The following is a 21,449-nucleotide window of genomic DNA, read 5'->3' as shown; positions in this document are numbered from 1 at the left end:
TTACATGAAAACATTCTCTTCGTGCATGAAGTGCAGCTTCACAGGTATGAAAATTAAAATCAATGCTCTCCTTTCATGACTGAACAAGAAGAGGAGGCCACTTGAGAAGTAAAGCTCTAGAATTGACATGGTGGAAGGCCGCATATTGGACAGGGAGGATAGTACCACAGTTTCTATGAAACTGTTTTGAGAATGGAAAAGGTGATAACCCTTATAAAAGCAAAACAATGAAGACCATGAAATATGGTAGTAATATTTCACCATAAGAATACTTCTACTTTCAGAACCACAGATGTGTGTAAAATAAGACATTTTCACTGAGAACTTGCGCATTGACCATTTTGCCAGACCTCATGTTTATTATATTTTTGTAATTGAAAAAACAAATTATTGGCCCTCATCACAATGTCGGGCAGATGACGTTTCAGGGTAGGAACCACCCGGCCATAGGTCGGAGGTTCCGACACACTAATTAGGATGTGACCGCATATGATGCGGTTGCAAACTTGCATTTTCCAAGAGGAGCTTGTGAGGTGGGCCGAAACCGCCTGCAGCACAAGTTCCCATTGGAAAATGTAAGTTTGGAAACATCCCTGCACCGTGTGGCACGCACATCACAGTGCCTGCCACACGGTGCAGGAATGTTGAGGGGGGCCCCACAGGTGCCTCCCAGACTCATATGCAGAGAGCCAGGGGGAAAAAAGGCCCTGCTAGGGGCCCCCAAAGTTACTTTCTGACTGCCAATCCATGAAGGAATGGCCAACATGGATTGGCCGTCGGAAACCGACATCGTAATCCCGACGGCAGAGCTGAGCTTGGCTCCGCCATTATTGAAGGGATTGCTAGTCTGCTCCTGTTCCAATGGGCTCACAATGACTGTCAGAAGAGGAGTAGAATCCTCTTGAAGTTTTCTTTCCGACTGCCGTAATCAAAATACGGCAGTCGGGGGGAAAACATAGGATGTCGGACAGAGAGCCTCTGACCGCTGGTCGGAGTCTCTCCGTCCGACATCCAAATCGGGCCCTTAGTGTTTAAACTCCATGACTTCCTCTGGAAACTCCTCCATCCCAAAGCTATCAGTTCACAGTTCTTAACTATTATGATTGTGATAAACCTTTGAGAATAGCCAGTGAAAAACAGCAGAATTTTTATAAACTAATGATCTTGCAAAATCCAGTTGGTTGTGTGTCAGAATACCATAAACAGAATTAATGTTAACAAAATGTTTGTGTCAGATGACATTATTTACAAAATATCATCCCATTGGTTAAATATTCTAATAATAACTCTAATGGGGTGATATTTTGTAGATAATATTTATGGCACAAAGTTTCCAACTTGTTTCCCAATGGATATTTTCAAAGGTACAAATTTTGGCCAGTGCCAGCAGAGTGATCCAAAATCTGTCCCTCCTGATATGCCCAGTTAGGTGCGGAGCTACTATGTCAAGTCTATGGAGTCTAAATGATAGGGATAGCTCTAGGAATGTGACATCTGTGCAATTAACTGGTCTTTCTTATCAATACTTTAAAATAATGTGACTCAGAAACTATTTGAGGTGGAAATGATAGCTAAAAGAAAGCGTTCTGAGAAACATTAGCAGTGCTAGGATGGAAGTACCCTTAGTCAGAGTATAAAACACAGCAACAGTGAGGGTTCAGAGAGCCCCTCAATCTTCTGAGACCCAGTGCCACTGCACCTGCTACTCCACTGAGAGCTAGAGAGTTAGACCCTGAACCTTAGGGTGTTTGTGAACTCCTCAAAAACAGCTACAACACAATTTAAAAGGCAAAAGTGGAACTGAAGGAAGTCGCTTTATACTTTTGAAAAATGATAAGGCACATTTTGAATTTCAAAATCAGCATATTTGAATCACGCATAAAAACTCGCTATTTTTTTTAAAAAATTCATGTGGACTGAGTTCCACAAATACCCCTCTGAAGGCGGGGCCAGTGCGTCTTGAGGAATAGTTGATGCGTGACCCTTAAGAACTGACTGTAAAATCTTTTTAGGCAATTTACAGGGAGCATTGTGTTGTAAATATGCACTTTTAGTATGTAAGAGTATCAGAGTTGAATGCTTTGCTGATCAGTACAGTTTGGGAAAGACAATTATGCCTTCAACATTTGGGTTGACCAGTAACTCTTGATTGGCAGCCTTATCAAGTTCTGTTTAATGCTTCATTACCCTTTATTTGTCATACTTAGGAGCTCTTCGGCTTCAGGACACAGACGTGTCGCAGCATTGCCTGCCTCTTTGGGTACATCGTCTCTCTAGGGTTCCTGATGCTGTTCTTCTATTGGAAGCCAGAGTGGGATGTCTGGGCTCACTGCACCCCCTGCACCTTAGATGAAGCTGATGTTATTTTACTTCGAACCACGGTACCTTTGTTTTATCTTAAACTTTAACTGCAACATTGTGAGGATGAGAGGTGAAGTGGTCTTTCAAACCTTGGCTATGAGGGTGGGGGTTCACAATAAATCATTGAGAGGTGTAGCATGTTCAGAGTTTGTAAGCATAATATGTTCGTGTTTAAGTTTGTCTCAGTCTAGTCTGTTGGGTGTGTTCTTCACTAGATTGGAGCAAGAGAAACGTTTATGTACATTGACAGGCAAATGTTGGAACTCTCCGCAGATGACAGGGGCTGGTCATCCACACTGAAGAAAGAGCAGAAGGGAAGCCCAGTCATTATTGTGAGGACAAGGACAGAGCGAGGTCCTCGAACAGCTACTAAAGGTGTGATTTGTCTGGTTCAACAATTACTTTTCACAGAGGTCAGCTGGTAAAACGCATGTGGGCATTGTGGTGCCTTCATGCTTACTGGTGTTGACTTTTCTGTTTGAAGTCTTAGTATTAATTTTGAATGGATGACAATGGGTTAAAATGTTGTGATGGGTTAGAAAATGTGTTTCCAATGCCCATTGACAGAGTTGACCTGGTGGTACGCAGATGGGCACCATTTACTGTGCTTATTGGGGACTCTACACAAGGGGGCCAATTACGATGTCAGTTGGAAAGGCTTAGAATGGCTTTCGGGTCATCTGAATCCGATTCATAACTCATCTTTCCGACCGATTTGGAAAGCTTTCCGACCGACCGATTATGATAGTTGTGCTTGGACTTTCTGACTCAGTTCTGAATGGCATTCGGAGTAACCAAGTCATTCGTAGCTGACTTGTACAGCTCTACGGACAGCGTTTCGGACTGAGCGATTATGATGTCGGATTCGGACAGCCTTTCTGAATCGGTCATTCTGACATGGATCAGCTGTTGGAATCCAACTTTGGGGGCCCGTAGCAGGCCCTCCTTCACCCAGAGCCTTTCAAATGGGGCCCGTGGGTGTACCCAAGGGACCCCCTCTTTCCAACAATGCACAGTGTGTCAGGTACCATAGGGTGCCCACCACAGGGTGCATGATTTTCCCCACCCACCCCTTTCTTCAATGGGAGCCTGTGTATTCAGTCTGAACACAGGCTCCCATTGAAGTCAATGGGAGTCCCTTCCAAACGGTGTTCAGAAGCATCGTAATCGGTCAGTCAGATTCCCTGAAACCGATTTGGTCGGAAACCATTCCGAGACCGATTTGTTCAGAATGTTTTCTGACCGACATCGTAATCGGCCCCTAAGTCTAAAAGGTCAAAGGTAGTACAAGTAGTGGTAATACTATCCATCAATAGGTTGCAAGTGTCTAGGAATATTGACATACTTTTACTGATTTCATTCTTTGAAATGTTACATATATTTACCATAGGGTGATATCAAACTCAACTGTGGATTGTGTATGTGGACTCCCCTATTGTAAAGTATAGGGAGAAGTAAAAAAAAAATTAAATCAAAAAAGTAGTCATATTTTATTTTAAATATTAATGTAAATTAGTTTTAGATATCTTAAATGTAGAGCAAAATATAGAAATGCTACAGAATTGTTAAAGGTGATGTAGAAAATTAATTAAAAGTTTCCCATTTTCCTATCCCCCCACTTTATTTCCCTCCATGAAATGTTTGGGTTAGTAGACATATCTGACCTCCGCCAAATGGCTGTGCTGTATGCAGGGTGGGAGTTTGATTGAGAAGCCACATTCAACGTTGACGCTGGATTCATGCGTTGTTACACTGCATCAGTGGTTTGACTTCTTGCCTGTGTTTATCTCTTGTGTTGCCACAATGCAATGGTCTCTTTAATTATAATTGTAAATGTGTATTCCATGCTTGCACTTTCTAACACAAATAAACAAATGTTGCCAAAAAATTGTAAATGAGGTAAATATATTTAAACAAATGTTACATTAATTTATAAATCCAAAATAGTTGTTATAATATTTTATATTAAGTAATAAATGTTTTAATTTTAGATTTTTTTAAACTTTAAATTATGTTTATTTATATTTTTGACTATTATGAATAATTTAATTTAAATTATCTTGATTTCTGAATAGGTTTTATTTTAAGTCCGTACCGCCATTGTTTTCTTTGGGAGGATGTTGCAGTAGCAGATTTGGTTGGCCATGAGTGTAGTTGTACTTACTCCAGCGCTGAGCTGGAGTAATTTGATGCTGTTTTTGGTTGCTTTTCGGCTGTGGTAAATTCAGAAGTGCAGCTTGTGAATAGCAATGGGCTTATTCTTTTGTGAGTGGTTGTATGTCCCGCTTGAAACCATACCCTAACCCCTTAAGCCCCCCTTAACCCTTAATCCTGTGGTCTCTTTACTTAGTACTAAGGTGCCGATTCCGATCCGTTAAAAATATTCCCCGTGCGAATCGTATCCGGATTTTTTTCAGTACGAATCGTACAAGTGCCGTACAAACTGCCAAGTACGATTCGTATGGGAAAAAGTCCATACGAATCGCATTGGGAAAATTCCCCCACACGTCCTCGGGTCGGAAATTGTGTTCGACACGTCCCCGGACGATTTTAAGTACAAATCGGAAAAATGAAGTCCGACCGCGCAAGCACGATCCGTACCGGCCGTCCGATTGTACAACTGTATGGAAAAAACACCGTCCGGAGCGAACTCCCATAGCAACCATGGAGACATGTGCCCGCATACGCGCCGAACACCCCCCCAGCCCCCGTATGTACGCGCCGAACCCCCCATCCCCCGTATGTACGTGCCAAACCCCCCCCAGCCCCCGTATGTACGCGCCGAACCCAGCCCCCCCACGGATGGACACGCCGAACCCCCACCCCACCAGTGTATGTACGGAGAGTACCCCCACCCGTGTATGTACGGATGGAATCCCCACCTGTGTATGTACGAAGCATACCCCTACCCGTGTATGTATGGAGCGTACCCCAACCCCCGTATGTACAGAGCGAACCCCCACCCGTGTATGTACGGAGCGAACCCCCACCCGTGTATGTACGGAGCGAACCCCCACCCGTGTATGTACGGAGTGAACCCCCACCAGTGTATGTACGGAACGTACCCCAGGCCCCAACACCAGCACCGTCACCCAACATCGCGCATGTACGAGTCGTACTAAGCCATAGCAAAGGTCAGCACTGTACAACAACATGGCCGATGTACGCACCGTACAGACGTTAAAAACACTCGTACTGAACCAGGACAAAGCAAAACAACACAAGGAGAGTCAATTCGAATCGCACAACACCACAAAACATGTCCAACAAGCCCAAATACATCCTATACACTGACCTGCAACTGACAAACAGCTAAACAGAGGCCCAAACACACAACCACTCCTTATAACACACCCACCCAAAGTTCAAATACAGCCACACCCACAAATGGACCAATAAAAAGGCCCAACACACACAAACCATGATCCTTTGCAACAGATCCACCACTGCCAGACCACAGAGACAACGCACTGGACCATACTACATCCACTCAATACACCTTACACTTGCACTCCTTCACACAACCACCATCATAAACACCCCCTCATCACATTCACACACACACCTTCACAACCACACTCACACACCCACAACCATCCACACTCACACCCCAAACCATGCCCACTAACAAGAATCCAAAGTTCACTACGCAAGAGTTGGAGATCCTTGTCGATGAAATCATCAGAGTCGATCCACAGCTCTTTGGAACATTGGTCAGACAGACCAGCATATCCGAAAAATCAGCCATGTGGCGGAGGATTGTTGATGCTGTGAATGCTGTTGGGGCCACCAGAAGTACCAGGCATGAATGCCAAGCCAGGTGGTACGATCTGCGGAGGACGGTCCGCCGCAAAATGACCGACGACCACAACCAGGCCAACATCACTGGAGGAGGGCCGTCCCGCAGACCAGTACACTACCATCCCTGGGAGGAGAAGGTGATGGCCACGCTGCTGCCGGTGGGAGTACATGGAGTAGAAGGAGTCCGAGAGCCTGGTGAGTATACTAACAACTCACCTCACATGGGGGGAGCGCCATCCACAACCCAAATCCCAATAATGCACCCAACCACCCCAAAGCCATCACCGGACTCAACCACACTCCAAAAACACGCACATGCCACTAACGCCTCCATGCCCCATGCACCAAGCAAGGCCATGCCAAGTCACAAGCCACACAAAACACCAACACAAGACAGGATATCCCGGATGTCGGGAGGGTGGGCCTCAAAATTAACATAGTGCAACTCAGAAGCAGACAACAATGCCCTCAGCCCATATGGCCTAGGTCAAAGCCAGACAAACAGTGTGTCCCCACACAGTAATGACTTGCCTGCAAATGGCGGCCGCGTTGCATGATGACATGGGTGTGAAGGCACAATTTGCACATAACAGCAGCTAATGAACAGGCAACACTGTGAAAGAGTGGCAGCACACACCACCACAGCAGCAGCGCAGACTCAGACACTCTACCCAATGGGTGCCTGGAGATTAGAAACAAATTCACATGAACAAGCCAATGGCCTTTCAAAGACCTGCAAACTGTGTGTGCCCAGGAAGCTGGGCTGAGGAGACAGAGGGTGACAGACAGAGGGAGGGAGAGGGGGAGAGAGAGGGAGGGAGACACAGGGGGATACAGGGAGACGGACAGAGGGAGGAGGCTGACACAGGGAGGGAGAAAGGGAGACACAGGGAGATGGACAGAGGGAGGGAGAAAGGGAGACACAGGGAGACGGACAGAGGGAGGAGGCTGACAGAGGGAGGGAGAAAGGGAGACACAGGGAGACGGACAGAGGGAGGAGGCTGACAGATGGAGGGAGAAAGGGAGACACAGGGAGACGGACAGAGGGAGGAGGCTGACAGAGGGAGGGAGAAAGGGAGACACAGGGAGACGGACAGAGGGAGGAGGCTGACAGAGGGAGGGAGGGAGAGGGGGAGAGAGAGGGAGGGAGACAGAGGGAGACACAGGGAGACGGACAGAGGGAGGAGGCTGACAGAGGGAGGGAGAAAGGGAGACACAGGGAGATGGACAGAGGGAGGAGGCTGACAGAGGGAGGGAGGGAGAGGGGGAGAGATAGGGAGGGAGAAAGGGAGACACAGGGAGACCAATTCACCCTTGGGTGGTGTGGGCATGTCCGCTCGTCAGCAGGTGGACAGCGTGCATGTAGACAAGGTTAGGCAGTGCCTGAATCCCCCCTTATTCCATAGCAAAACACTGGGCCATGTGTCAATCTGTGCACGAGTAGATCTGTGCTGCAGGCACAAACCTAACCTTACACCCAGTATACCCACTCACTGTGTGTGTTCGAACCCAGTCACAAATGCATAAGTTATCTACCTGCATTCTCTAAGTGTTTGGAAAAACACCATTTGCCCACGTACAGTGCATCACATAAGGCGGCAATGCATGGCTCGCTACGCCCGCTCACTACACTGCTGACTGCAGTCAAAAATGATGCATCAACTAAGAGTGTGTCACACATAGGTAAAGTGTCGAAAGCTGTGGCCAAGGGACATACCCATGCACAAGTGCACTGTGAGAGGAATGCAAGACATATCCAACTACCCAGAGGAACTGTGCAAACTTTAATATGAATGAAACATGGATGTCGCATGGAACACAATTAACATTGTCTCTCTCACACACAGGTCAACGTCGTCGATCTCCCCCCAACACTGGGGGGGAAGACTCACAGGACCAGGCTCTGCGTGAAGAGGATCCCACCAGCAGCGACGACTCTCACCACCCCGTGGATGACCCCAACCAACCTGGCCCCTCTGGTGTCCAACCACCTGCAGCACCTGCGTCAGGTACAACTGGGCCAACCACCACCCCCATTCCTGCCACATCACAGGAGACACGCAGGAGCCCTGCCCGCACAACACAACGCAGCCAGTCTGAACAGGAGGGACAATGTTCTCCGGGCACCCAGGAGGAGGCAGGCGACACCGCAAATGCCATCCCTCAGGGGTCCCGGAGACCCGATGTGCCCACAACGGCAGGCCAGGTGCAAGTGGGCAGGGGTGGTGGGAGTGGAGGACGGCGGAGGCGCGAACCTGACCAGTTGGCTCAGGAACCGGTATTTTCACACGTCAGCAACATCCTGGACACATACCGGCGTGACACCAGGGGCATCAGCCACGTTGTGTCCACCCTCAACGAGATGAAGGGGACCCTCGAGGAGATCAAGACCCTGCAGGTCTAGCAACATGCCAGTCAACAGCGACACTAAGGACGGATGGAGGACAGACTGGCTGAGCTCCTGACGGTGCACACGGAAATGAACCGTTCACTCCGTCGGATTGCCGACAACATGGGCAACCCTCCCTGTGCCACCAGGCGAAGAACATCACCAGCCACGGGGAGGGATCAGGAGGAGGAGGATTCATCCGATGGAGCATCACAAGCATCGTCACGGCCTGCTTCTGAGGGTCCCCGCAGGAAGGTGGGTCGTCCACGCAAAAGACCGTGAGAGTCAGCGGAACATCACCATCTCCCAGGTCACCTGGCCTGGCACCTGGCCCACTGGCCCAACAGCAGCACATCAGCAAATGACATTCTCTGCCACATGGACTTGCTGGTCACTGTCTGACCAATTTTGACAAAAACTGTGGCATGGACTCTGATGATTTCCAATGGCAAGGATAACAACTCCCCCAGTGAACTTTGGATTCTACACACCCGGAAAGCACCTCTGGTCATCCCCCTCCCCAACACGTACCCCACCACAAATAAAATTCATCACAATCAAGAGATGATGCCTTCATTTTGCATTATTCCATTACATGTGTGTGTTGTAAAGTCAAACCATGCCTGAGTTTTTAAATGACTACAACCATCCATACCCTGGGGTCTGACTCTGCCGCAGGACACACATGGGTCACAATGTATCATCCAATACAGACATGGAGCACCATACTCACCCGTGATGGGCCCAACCAGCTCAGGGGGTGCCCGCACAACTGTGCCGACAGACCTATTTAGTAGAGCAACCGTCATGCGCAGAGGTCAGGGATAATGTGGAGTGTCCTGGGGTGCTACTCCCAGGTATGTGTAGACAGGTGGCAGAACCATGTCCTGCATGCTTGAGTCAGGTGGATGTGGAGAATGGTGGCCTGGACAACGTTGGATGCATGGGGATGGCACAATGGGGTCTTGGATCACAGTGTCACAAGGTTGTGTTGAGGTTGTGGGCTGCATCCTGAGTGTGGGCGTGGATTGAGAAGTTCATCCTGCAGCTGGCAGTGATCCATTTCCCCCATCTCTGTTGGACGTCAATGTGGCATGGTCGCCGGATGTAGAAGCAGAGCTGTGCAGTTGCACCCTGTATGTGGACAAGTATCATGGGAGTTGTAACGCACATGTCTGTAGAGTGCAGGGAAGGATTAGACATGGATGTTGTAGTTCACCTGGGGGATGGTCTCTCTTGCCTTGAGGTGGATAGAACTGGGGATCTTGTGCATAATGCAGAGTGTGCTGCAGCATGAGGCACAGATGCTGCTGATCAGCATAGCACATGTGAGCAAGCAATCCATGATGAGCACCAGTTCGTTGCGTGGACACTGGCTGCCCTTGCTGCAGGGCCTGCAGCAGCATGTGCCATGTCAAGAAAACAATGCCACAAGTTGCACACAATGACAAGGATCTCAGGATGGAAATATGCAAAAGGTGTATGTCAAGGAAGGAATGTCTGGTTCAACATGGCACACACACAGACAATGGATGCACATGCAGCACAGTGGCCGACGTGGAGACTGAAATGCCACAATACCTACACAGCCATGGACATCATGCACAATACAGATCATAATCCCTGACAAACAGCTTGCGTCTTGCTGCTCTACTCATAGACTCATAGGCACTATCTCAGATAACTATGCCAAACATGCCGTATGCACCGAGGCAACAGACCAGCATTGACAGAGATGAGGCACCTTGGAGGCAGAGGGACACCTTTATTAGTCATGTGTGTCGGAATGCAAATGCATCTATATAAACAGATACACAGGTCATGTGAATGAACATGTGGGACCGACACTGGCACCCCCCTTTGAACCACAGATGCTGGAAATCTATAGAACTGGCACACAAGTGACGGGTTACAGCTAAACACCCCCTGCTGCTCACGGAGAGGCTGCTATACACCATTGAGCCTCTAATGGGGAAGTCACACACCATGTCAACCCGGTGCAACCCGTATGTTTCCGAGGGCAGTGTTACACACATTGATGCCTTCATCACAATCAACTATCCCATTACAGATGACTGTCACCAAGTCTGACCATCAATTCAGGTGAATCCAGCTCCATGTCATGTGCCCCATGGTGATGCTACATGTATGCAAAGTAACCAAACATGAACAGGAGCAGTGCACACACATTCAAAACAAATACCAGACCCAAAAACCCGTGATGCATCCCTTACCCTAAGGAGATTTTCAAACTTGTCGGTGCATGTAACGCTGAGTCAGCACACGTTGCTGTGTTCATGAGGAATAGCAGGACCACAACAATGCCACCAGCAGACAGCATGCGCAAGTACCTGGGGATGAGAGACACACAAGAAGTCAGCCACAAGAAGCACATCCGCTTGCATGTGCATGTACTCGACACGTATAAGGATGACAACATGCTAGGTGACAATGATGACTCTGGAAAAACATTCATCTATTGCACCATCACTCGAGTGACACATCCAAACACACCTCTGACTCACGTGGCATACATGCAGATGGACACACACATTGCAACACATGCCACACAAGGCCCAATGTGTGCACACTCAGACACTGGAACTCACCACTAAGCAAAGAAGTCGCGTATGAGCCGACTCCGGATGTCCGCCTCCACCTCCTCCTCCACATCACTTGCCTCATCACCAAGCCCTTCATCCTCCAAGGGTGGATGGTCCTGCTCATCCGGATCTAGGATGAGTGGCACAGCTTTCTCAACTGCCATGTTGTGCAGCATGCAGCAGACGATGAAGATGTTGCAGACCTTCACCGGTGCATATGGGAGTGCGCCGCCGGTCTTGTGGAGGCAACGGAATCGGCTCTTCAGGAGGCCAAACGTCCTCTCTATCACTCACCTGGTCCGCCCATGGGCGTTGTTGTAGCGGTGCTGGGCAGCCGTGCTAGGGTTGCGGAGAGGCGTGATCAGCCATGGCATGTTGGGATAGCCAGCGTCCCCTACATGGAAACATCATGGACAAAAGTGGGTCACGAGAAGCAGTCAGACAGGAAGTTTACGCTAAATACAGGACTGACAGAGTGTACCCACCAACAATACATGCTCGATCGTTGCGCAGCTGCAGCATTATTTCAGGCACCCTGCTACGCCTCATGATGTTGGCATCATGTGCTGATCCTGGAAAACGAGCACAGACATGGGAAATCACCATGTTGGCAAGACACACCACAAGGGCATTGATGGAGTGGTAATGCTTGCGATTCCTGAACGCTACTTCCTGTGCCTGTGGTGGTACCAAAGCCAAATGTGTCCCATCTATGGACCCAATGACATGGGGCATCCCTCCCAGTGCATAGAACTCACGCTTGACACCTGTCAACTACTCAGGAGTTGGGAACTTGATGAAGTCATCCAGGTGAAGCAACATGGCCTCTAAAAAATCATGCAGAACACGGCTAAACATCGTTTGGGACATCCCACCAACATGAGCAATGGTATATTGAAAGGTATCCGTGGCAAAGAAATGTAAGGCTGCCATCTTGGGTGTCAGTGCCGTAGGATACCTGTGTAGCGGTTGGAGGTGTGGTTCCAGCCTTGCCGTCAAGTCCTCAATCAACCGTCGGGGGAAGCGGTAGCGGCGTATACAGTCATTTTCCCTCAGGTCAGCCAAGTCCGGAATTGGTCGGGGGAGAGGCGGAGCCCTGCAGTTATTTGGAAGGGACAACGAAGAGTGAGTTCAGTACAACAACAATGTCAATGTACTGAGAACATGTTCAACAGTCAATACACATATGCTACATACAGAGTCAGGTCTGTGCAATATGCCCTGGACACGTATGCCAGGCAGGTGACACTCCTACCAAGAACCAGCTACAAATGTGGATTGTGAACCTCCACATCCCATGCCATGAAACTAGCTGTGGGCCAGTGTAAGTGAACAGCCAGACGCATTACAGGAGTAACAGACATCCACATATGTGCAGAAGAAGGATGTTGATCGCACAGACAGGCTGCGGAACACTAGAGGCACAGGTCACATGACATAGAATAAGGACAGACCACACACCTTGCCATGAAGGAGTACATGTCAAGACTGATCACACATACATTGAGAGTATGCAGATATGTCCTTGTTTTGCAACTCCGTGTTCCATGCATACATACAAACCTTATGTCGGATTCCACATGTGGGCTGGTGTACGTAACAGTGTGCCATGGCCATCTACACACAGACACAGGTTGGTTGCAGCAACTGCAGATGCATTTGACGGAACACCAACAGCAAGCTTATGAGAACACACAACACACACATGACATAGTCACATCGTGCAACGTGGGTAGTCACATGTCAGGTGTAAAAACCCCTGTACCTGGCATCAGGGGACAGTTGCGGGTGTTGTTGACTGTGCCATGGCAGTGACGCATTGCTCAACTAGTCTGTACTACGTGCACACATGTCAAAGGAGTGAAGGGGATGTCTGGCACAAAATGCACCATCACACATGACATGTGTACACAGCTCATCACACATCTATTGGCTTCACACCTCAGGAGTTATGTGCCACATCACAGCCTGACACACCTGTGCCCGACACATGTAGTACTGCAGAGACAATGCCTTGATGTCCAGCCTTGGACAAGTATGACAGCTCAATTCCTTTCTGTGTGCCACCTGTCACCACTGTCACGTGTGAAAGGCACCGTACATACGCTCTGGGGGCGTGTGTACGGTCCCTATCACTATGGGAGTGCTGCCTTAGGCGTACGCAATGGTGATACGGACCGTACACGTGTGTGTACGGTCCCTATCACTACGGGAGTGCTCGCGTATGCGTACGCCATAGTGAAACGCACCGTACACGCGTGTGTATGGTCCCTATCACTATGGGAGTGCTCGCGTATGCGTACGCCATAGTGAAACGGACCGTACACCATGCCCCCACCCCCTCGATGTGACCAGGCCCTGAAGGTCAGGTATGTGCAGGGCATGTATGAATTGTGACTTGGGTGGGGGTTATGTTTCGTGCCCCTGCCCCCCCCTTTGCCCCTGGGTGTGGTTCTGACCTTCTGCGGCGTCTGCGTCGGTACCTGTAGAGCAGGTGGACTGCTATGAGGGCCGGGATGACACGTAGGTTGGGGTCCATGGCTGTCCGTCGCGTACAGGCGCTCCTTGTGCGCGTCGTCCTGATTTCCTGACAGTTTTTGGCTGCCGGAAAATATAATCCGTGCGGGGTGACGTCGGTACGAATCGTACTTCCTGGTTCGTGAAACGCAGCCTGAATGTGTCCTGACGTCACGTCGGCGCTTTCCCGGATCACATTTGTATGTATATTCGAGTCGGTCGGTATTTTGTACGATTCGTACGGAAATCGTACTTGCATATTTGTAATGTTTTTTAACCGGGTACGAGTCGAACGGAGAAAATGCTCCGTCCGATGGTCCGTACACGGTTTCTCCAGGATCCGAATCGGCCCCTAAGTAGTAAACTTACATGTGCAGTATCTGTCTAGGGAAAAGACTACCGAGTTTGCGAATAGCATTTTATAGTACTTTAAAAGTTCTACTTTAGTACTAGTAAACATTATACAAAATGCAGTTTGTGAATAGGACCCTGTCATGTTATTTTTTAAACAATTGTATAAGGTTTTGATCACAAAACAGTTTCTGAAGGTCTAATCTACCCAGCCATAAAACAGAAAGGGGCTGATGTAGAAACATTTTGTGTTGGGTTTGTGTTATAAAAGTGATACAAACTAGTGCAAAAAGTTTGATTTTTTATTTCCTTTCAAGCAGAAATCTTCTTTTGCTCTGGAAAGTTGCCTCAAAGTAGCACAAAGTTGTTTCTTGCGTTACTGTGCATCAAGGGGCTGTGCATGAGTGGTAAAAGGGCGATCTCATGCAACCATCAATGGTGTTTGATGGAAAACCCTATTTACTAATAATAGCAGATAGGGTTGTGCATACAAAAATATTGCCACTTTGAAGCAGCCATTAAAGGTGAAATGCTCATATTTATCCTACCTTTTCTGACTTTCTATGTGTGCTGCACTGTACAGTATACATTTAAAGTTTGTCTAAACACAGTATTTTGTACTGGGAGGGTACCCTTCCAGTATAAAACTTATGGTAGACATCAAGTACACGCCTTTGCACTGTGCTGTAGCGTTGTGTGGTGCTTGCCAGCCTGATTGTGCAACAGCGCTACGGAGAGAGAAGGATAGGGCCACATCTCTGTAGATATGTCACTTTCCTGCTCTTCCCTGTCACACAGAGCAGTGTAGCAACTTTGGGTGCTAGGCTGCGTTGGGTGCCATGTTACTAAATCTGGACAGTGGTGTTAGTAAATTCTTTTGGTGTTTTGTTTTGATTACAAACTGAGGGGTAAATAAAAGTTATACAATATTCCTAAACTGATGAAGGCATTGATAACATTACACCCTGCCTTAAAATAGCCAACAAGGAGTCAATCTTCAAATTTCAAATAGGTAAGGCCACTTGTGCTAATCCTTCTCCTATTTCCAGTCTTCTAACTGCAGTTGGAATAAAGATTCTCAGACTCAACAGTTCCTCTTCCGGGCCTCCAATCCTAGTCATTGTTTCGTTTTCTGCTGAGGGACATAAAGAGAGCATCTTATAGAGCGAACAAAGACAAGTCCACATATTTCCAGTCAGGTATATGTCAGATGCTTATAGCTGAGCTAACCATCATTTTTCATATTCAAGAAAAGGAATTCAATTAAGCCAAGCCCCCCTTAGAAAACCTATGACAAACATCATGGCTATCTTACCTGTCACTCAACAGTGGGAACTTTCGCTCCATCACACTATACCTACAAGGCACCGTTCATGCGACGAAATCCACTTTTCAATAAGAAACTTCATAATAACAATACTAACAATTAAAACAATGGTACTACTACTACCACTACTACAACTACTATTACTACCACTACTACTACCACTACTACTACCACTACTACTACCACTACTACTCCTACTACTACTACTACTAATAATAATAATAATAATACCAACTATGGAGCACGAGCCCATTGTACCCCCTTGATTATGTTAAAAGCCAGGTACCAACCTGGCCCTCTTCATATATTAGTGTCAAAATACTAGCACGCCAAGGAGAAAATGGCTGGAAGGAGTATTCTTGAAATGGACCAGAGTAAGGGTGTCTAAAATATGTGTATGAGGGTAGGCACATGATTAATGTATGGGTTAGTCACTAACTAATGTATATTTGAATTAATTGTATTTACTTTTATCCTTGTCTAAATTTACAAGGCTAAGGGGACCCCAGGTGAAGGTAGATTGTTTGTTGAATGGAATAATTCCAAATGTGTGCCAAGAGCTTCCATAATTTCAGATAGGGGTGCAAGCTCATCAGTATGGTCTGAGTGGGGTCATGACCCATCACACATTATATATATATATATATATATATATATATATATATATATATATATATATATATATATGTTCTTTGTGGAAGACAAAGAGAACAACATACATATCTGGAAACTCTAGTTGTTGAATCTGACCTCCATTGTGTGATGCAGGCTCTTGAAATCACATTGGACCTCGGTCTGATCAGGTAGCAAATACTATTCGCCTATTTTGTAATTTTTACAGGACAAATTAAATTGAGTCTTTACAAAAGTCAGTGTTTGACTAAGATGCATTTTAAAACTATTACCTTTAATGTGTTATTTTCCATCACATTTGCCACCTTTAGAAGCATGCAACAAGCCATTGCCCAAATGTATATTTTGTCTTCATATAAACAGAAAAGCTAATGTATCTATTATTATTATAATTACTGCTGTTGTTATTGTTTTTAATATTATTATTATTACATTGGTTTTAGTTGAACATTTGAAAAACAACCCTCTACTGCACTCAGCTGCTTTATGGCCTAGTTTGTTCTATACAAATACCGCACACATACATACATTGGATCTGACACTCTGTGTCCCACACTGGACTCCTGAAAGGTGGATCCAGAAAACAAATGCTATTGTGGTCTTCATAAAACGAGGATGAGCAATCTCGTTACTTTTTTACTGGCTCTAAAAACCGGCACTGTATTCTAATGCATGTTTAAGATTTTCCTGGATTGGCTTTTGAATATGTTCTAATTACCACCCTCCTCTTTATCAAGCCCGGAGTTTTTAGAACTATAAAAAGGCCCAAGTAATTCTACTCCCAGAAAATGAAACAGGAAAATCATCGCTGTGAGTCGGTCGTGTAGAAAGGAAGCAAGTATAATTCACTGATCTGTATATGGTACAGAAACCTCTGCAGGATCTTTTTTTGAAAGATGTGCCTTTCCATGTTTTGTCTTGCATTCGTATTGCATTATAATATTATCCGGTGCATGGTATGTCCAAGATTATCCATAATTGTTTGTTACTCTTTTATGGCCCTAGTGGCCGAAATAAAGATAATAATAATAATTGTTTGCATCAGCAGTTTTCCAACCTTGATAGAGGCATTGAAAAATTGACACCACTCAAGGTTTGGGCAGAACAGACAAGCTGGCCAATGGCTCAAATGTATGTGTCTCATGTGAGGGGTGCTCAGTTTGTAAAATGAATTGACAACATTGATTATATGTAAGTGTATGTCAATAGGTGGATTAATAAACATTGTAGCACATTCCCCTATTTTTCCATAGGATGCTTTTAAACAATACACCAAAAAGAAGGTCACCTGGACATACCTATATGGGCCGACATATATGCATACCGGGGAACAAGATCACCTGATCAGTACAGATGAATTGTCCATTGTGAACAGAGTTATAATGAAGCCACATTTAAAAGTAAGTTATTTTACAAATCTACTTTGGAGATGAGCCATTTTATAAAAGTTCTAATTGATCTTCACAATTTCAAAAGCATGTCTAGTGACATGACTTCTGGACTCACACACAGATTGTTCTGTGTACAGCACCTCATTTACGAAATGCTCCTACTGCAGTCAACACATTCTGAGCAAAATACTCTGCTGCTTCTAGGAGCCAGGCTCATGAGCTATCAGATACTAAAGAGTTATAACAAGAATTAAATGAAGTGGCAGCATCAGTTAACAAATTATCAAAGTGTGACCCTTTTCTAAGTTACAGTCATCAATGTAAGACTTCGAATTACTGACAAGTATCTTACATACCACTACACAGAGATCTGGAATATAGTGCACACACTCTTCCTGTATAGTTCACAAGCTACCCAACAACCAGGGACATCAATAGTCAACAAAAGTGATCCTTTGTAGCCATAAATAAATAAAGATTATGGGATGGTACATCACACCCAGCATTGTGAGAACAGCCCCCATAAACTGTCTAAGAAAGGGTGAAATAAATATCTCTAGATCAATTGAGTTCAACCTTCTATCATTTATAAGAACATTTATAAACAATAAATATTGATTTCTACAAAGTAGCATTAATCTAACTATTCAGATATCGCTCAGTGTCTGTGTTGACATGGTGGTTCCGCTCAATGTGCTTCGAGGACGACCCCATTGGTTTGGACTGTCACCCACCAAAATTCACCAGAGTTTTTGTTTTTCAAAAACAAACAACATAAGATACAAACTTAATTACCTTCTGTACCCAGGGAGTTGTGTTCCTCGAGGCTGGGAGTCTTTATGTTTTGTGTTCCTCACCATAAAGGATTACGTGACAGAAAAAAGGACATCGCACCATTCACCGTAAATAGTGCAGGACACTTTCGGGACTCAGAGGAAGCTTACCATCAATGGTAATCAGACTGGGCACCTCATTGTGTTTGTAACCGAGGACCCTGTCAGCCAAACTCTAAATCAGCAACAAAGGGCTTTTGTTGAGGGGCTGTAGCAATTGGAATGGGTAAACCCCCTGGTGTGTTTTTTTAATCCTTTTCTATGGATATATATATATATATATATATATATATATATATATATATATATATATATATATATATATATATATATATATATATATATATATATATATATCTTGCACGATTTCCCACCAAATGCCACTGCCGAACTCCATAACGGGTGACTCCTTTCGCGAGGGTAGGACTCGCGTGTTTCTCAACAACTCCGCCACAATTAAGGAGCACTCATGGGGTGTCCAAAAATTCATTTTAATAAAACCATGAACAGCAAATGCATTTCGGCGTCGCTCGCCTTCCTCAGTGCTCTCGTTCAGGTTCGTGAAATGCAACACAGTCACTCCTTCATTCAAGAATAGTCACCTTCCTCCTGATTCGTGAATGGGTGGCCAATGGGGAGGCTGCAATCCCGATGTAGTTTGCTCAGCGGCAATGGATACTTGTTTCATATGTTGGCATGGATGTCGTTGTTTCCGTATCCATTTAGAGCTCTGATGATACAACACCAGCCACACTCCATCATTTCCCAAATGGGCCTGCCACTTGTAAGATTCTGTGTTGTCGGGCACCCCTCGTTGCAGCCGCAGGATGTTAGTTCCACATTCTCGTAGGTGCCGTTTAAATAAGCGGGAACCACAAACTTGTATAGTTTGCCACCTCAATAGGTGGGCGAGAGAATTCTGCAGCTGCGGTTCAGGCAGTATGGGCGACTTTACAACTTGCACGATTTCCCACCAAATGCCACTGCCGAACTCCATAACGGGTGACTCCTTTCGCGAGGGTAGGACTCGCGTGTTTCTCAACAACTCCGCCACAATTAAGGAGCACTCATGGGGTTTCCAAAAATTCATTTTAATAAAACCATGAACAGCAAATGCATTTCGGCGTCGCTCGCCTTCCTCAGTGCTCTCGTTCAGGTTCGTGAAATGCAACACAGTCACTCCTTCATTCAAGAATAGTCACCTTCCTCCTGATTCGTGAATGGGTGGCCAATGGGGAGGCTGCAATCCCGATGTAGTTTGCTCAGCGGCAATGGATACTTGTTTCATATGTTGGCATGGATGTCGTTGTTTCCGTATCCATTTAGAGCTCTGATGATACAACACCAGCCACACTCCATCATTTCCCAAATGGGCCTGCCACTTGTAAGATTCTGTGTTGTCGGGCACCCCTCGTTGCAGCCGCAGGATGTTAGTTCCACATTCTCGTAGGTGCCGTTTAAATAAGCGGGAACCACAAACTTGTATAGTTTGCCACCTCAATAGGTGTGCGAGAGAATTCTGCAGCTGCGGTTCAGGCAGTATGGGCGACTTTACAACTTGCACGATTTCCCACCAAATGCCACTGCCGAACTCCATAACGGGTGACTCCTTTCGCGAGGGTAGGACTCGCGTGTTTCTCAACAACTCCGCCACAATTAAGGAGCACTCATGGGGTGTCCAAAAATTCATTTTAATAAAACCATGAACAGCAAATGCATTTCGGCGTCGCTCGCCTTCCTCAGTGCTCTCGTTCAGGTTCGTGAAATGCAACACAGTCACTCCTTCATTCAAGAATAGTCACCTTCCTCCTGATTCGTGAATGGGTGGCCAATGGGGAGGCTGCAATCCCGATGTAGTTTGCTCAGCGGCAATGGATACTTGTTTCATATGTTGGCATGGATGTCGTTGTTTCCGTATCCATTTAGAGCTCTGATGATACAACACCAGCCACACTCCATCATTTCCCAAATGGGCCTGCCACTTGTAAGATTCTGTGTTGTCGGGCACCCCTCGTTGCAGCCGCAGGATGTTAGTTCCACATTCTCGTAGGTGCCGTTTAAATAAGCGGGAACCACAAACTTGTATAGTTTGCCACCTCAATAGGTGGGCGAGAGAATTCTGCAGCTGCGGTTCAGGCAGTATGGGCGACTTTACAACTTGCACGATTTCCCACCAAATGCCACTGCCGAACTCCATAACGGGTGACTCCTTTCGCGAGGGTAGGACTCGCGTGTTTCTCAACAACTCCGCCACAATTAAGGAGCACTCATGGGGTGTCCAAAAATTCATTTTAATAAAACCATGAACAGCAAATGCATTTCGGCGTCGCTCGCCTTCCTCAGTGCTCTCGTTCAGGTTCGTGAAATGCAACACAGTCACTCCTTCATTCAAGAATAGTCACCTTCCTCCTGATTCGTGAATGGGTGGCCAATGGGGAGGCTGCAATCCCGATGTAGTTTGCTCAGCGGCAATGGATACTTGTTTCATATGTTGGCATGGATGTCGTTGTTTCCGTATCCATTTAGAGCTCTGATGATACAACACCAGCCACACTCCATCATTTCCCAAATGGGCCTGCCACTTGTAAGATTCTGTGTTGTCGGGCACCCCTCGTTGCAGCCGCAGGATGTTAGTTCCACATTCTCGTAGGTGCCGTTTAAATAAGCGGGAACCACAAACTTGTATAGTTTGCCACCTCAATAGGTGGGCGAGAGAATTCTGCAGCTGCGGTTCAGGCAGTATGGGCGACTTTACAACTTGCACGATTTCCCACCAAATGCCACTGCCGAACTCCATAACGGGTGACTCCTTTCGCGAGGGTAGGACTCGCGTGTTTCTCAACAACTCCGCCACAATTAAGGAGCACTCATGGGGTGTCCAAAAATTCATTTTAATAAAACCATGAACAGCAAATGCATTTCGGCGTCGCTCGCCTTCCTCAGTGCTCTCGTTCAGGTTCGTGAAATGCAACACAGTCACTCCTTCATTCAAGAATAGTCACCTTCCTCCTGATTCGTGAATGGGTGGCCAATGGGGAGGCTGCAATCCCGATGTAGTTTGCTCAGCGGCAATGGATACTTGTTTCATATGTTGGCATGGATGTCGTTGTTTCCGTATCCATTTAGAGCTCTGATGATACAACACCAGCCACACTCCATCATTTCCCAAATGGGCCTGCCACTTGTAAGATTCTGTGTTGTCGGGCACCCCTCGTTGCAGCCGCAGGATGTTAGTTCCACATT

The 21,449-nt window shown here is 46.4% G+C and overlaps 1 protein-coding gene across 3 annotated transcripts in view; it reads left to right on the top strand.

Moving 5' to 3' along the window:
• LOC146788638 (putative cation-transporting ATPase 13A4) overlaps positions 1-21,449 on the top strand; it is a 619,876-nt gene that overhangs the window by 51,148 nt on the left and 547,279 nt on the right. For 2 of the 3 annotated variants that reach the window (XM_085635831.1, XM_085635830.1), the window contains exons 2-3: positions 2,208-2,381; positions 17,236-17,382. In XM_085635831.1, the coding sequence (XP_085491957.1) occupies positions 2,208-2,381; positions 17,236-17,382 (321 nt within the window). The remainder of the gene's footprint in view (positions 1-2,207; positions 2,382-17,235; positions 17,383-21,449) is intronic. The other variant, XM_085635832.1, reaches the window with a different exon arrangement.

The sequence above is a fragment of the Triturus cristatus genome, chromosome 11 (assembly GCF_964204655.1).
Source record: "Triturus cristatus chromosome 11, aTriCri1.1, whole genome shotgun sequence".
NCBI lineage: Eukaryota > Metazoa > Chordata > Amphibia > Caudata > Salamandridae > Triturus > Triturus cristatus.
This window is presented reverse-complemented; position numbering and strand designations above follow the sequence as displayed.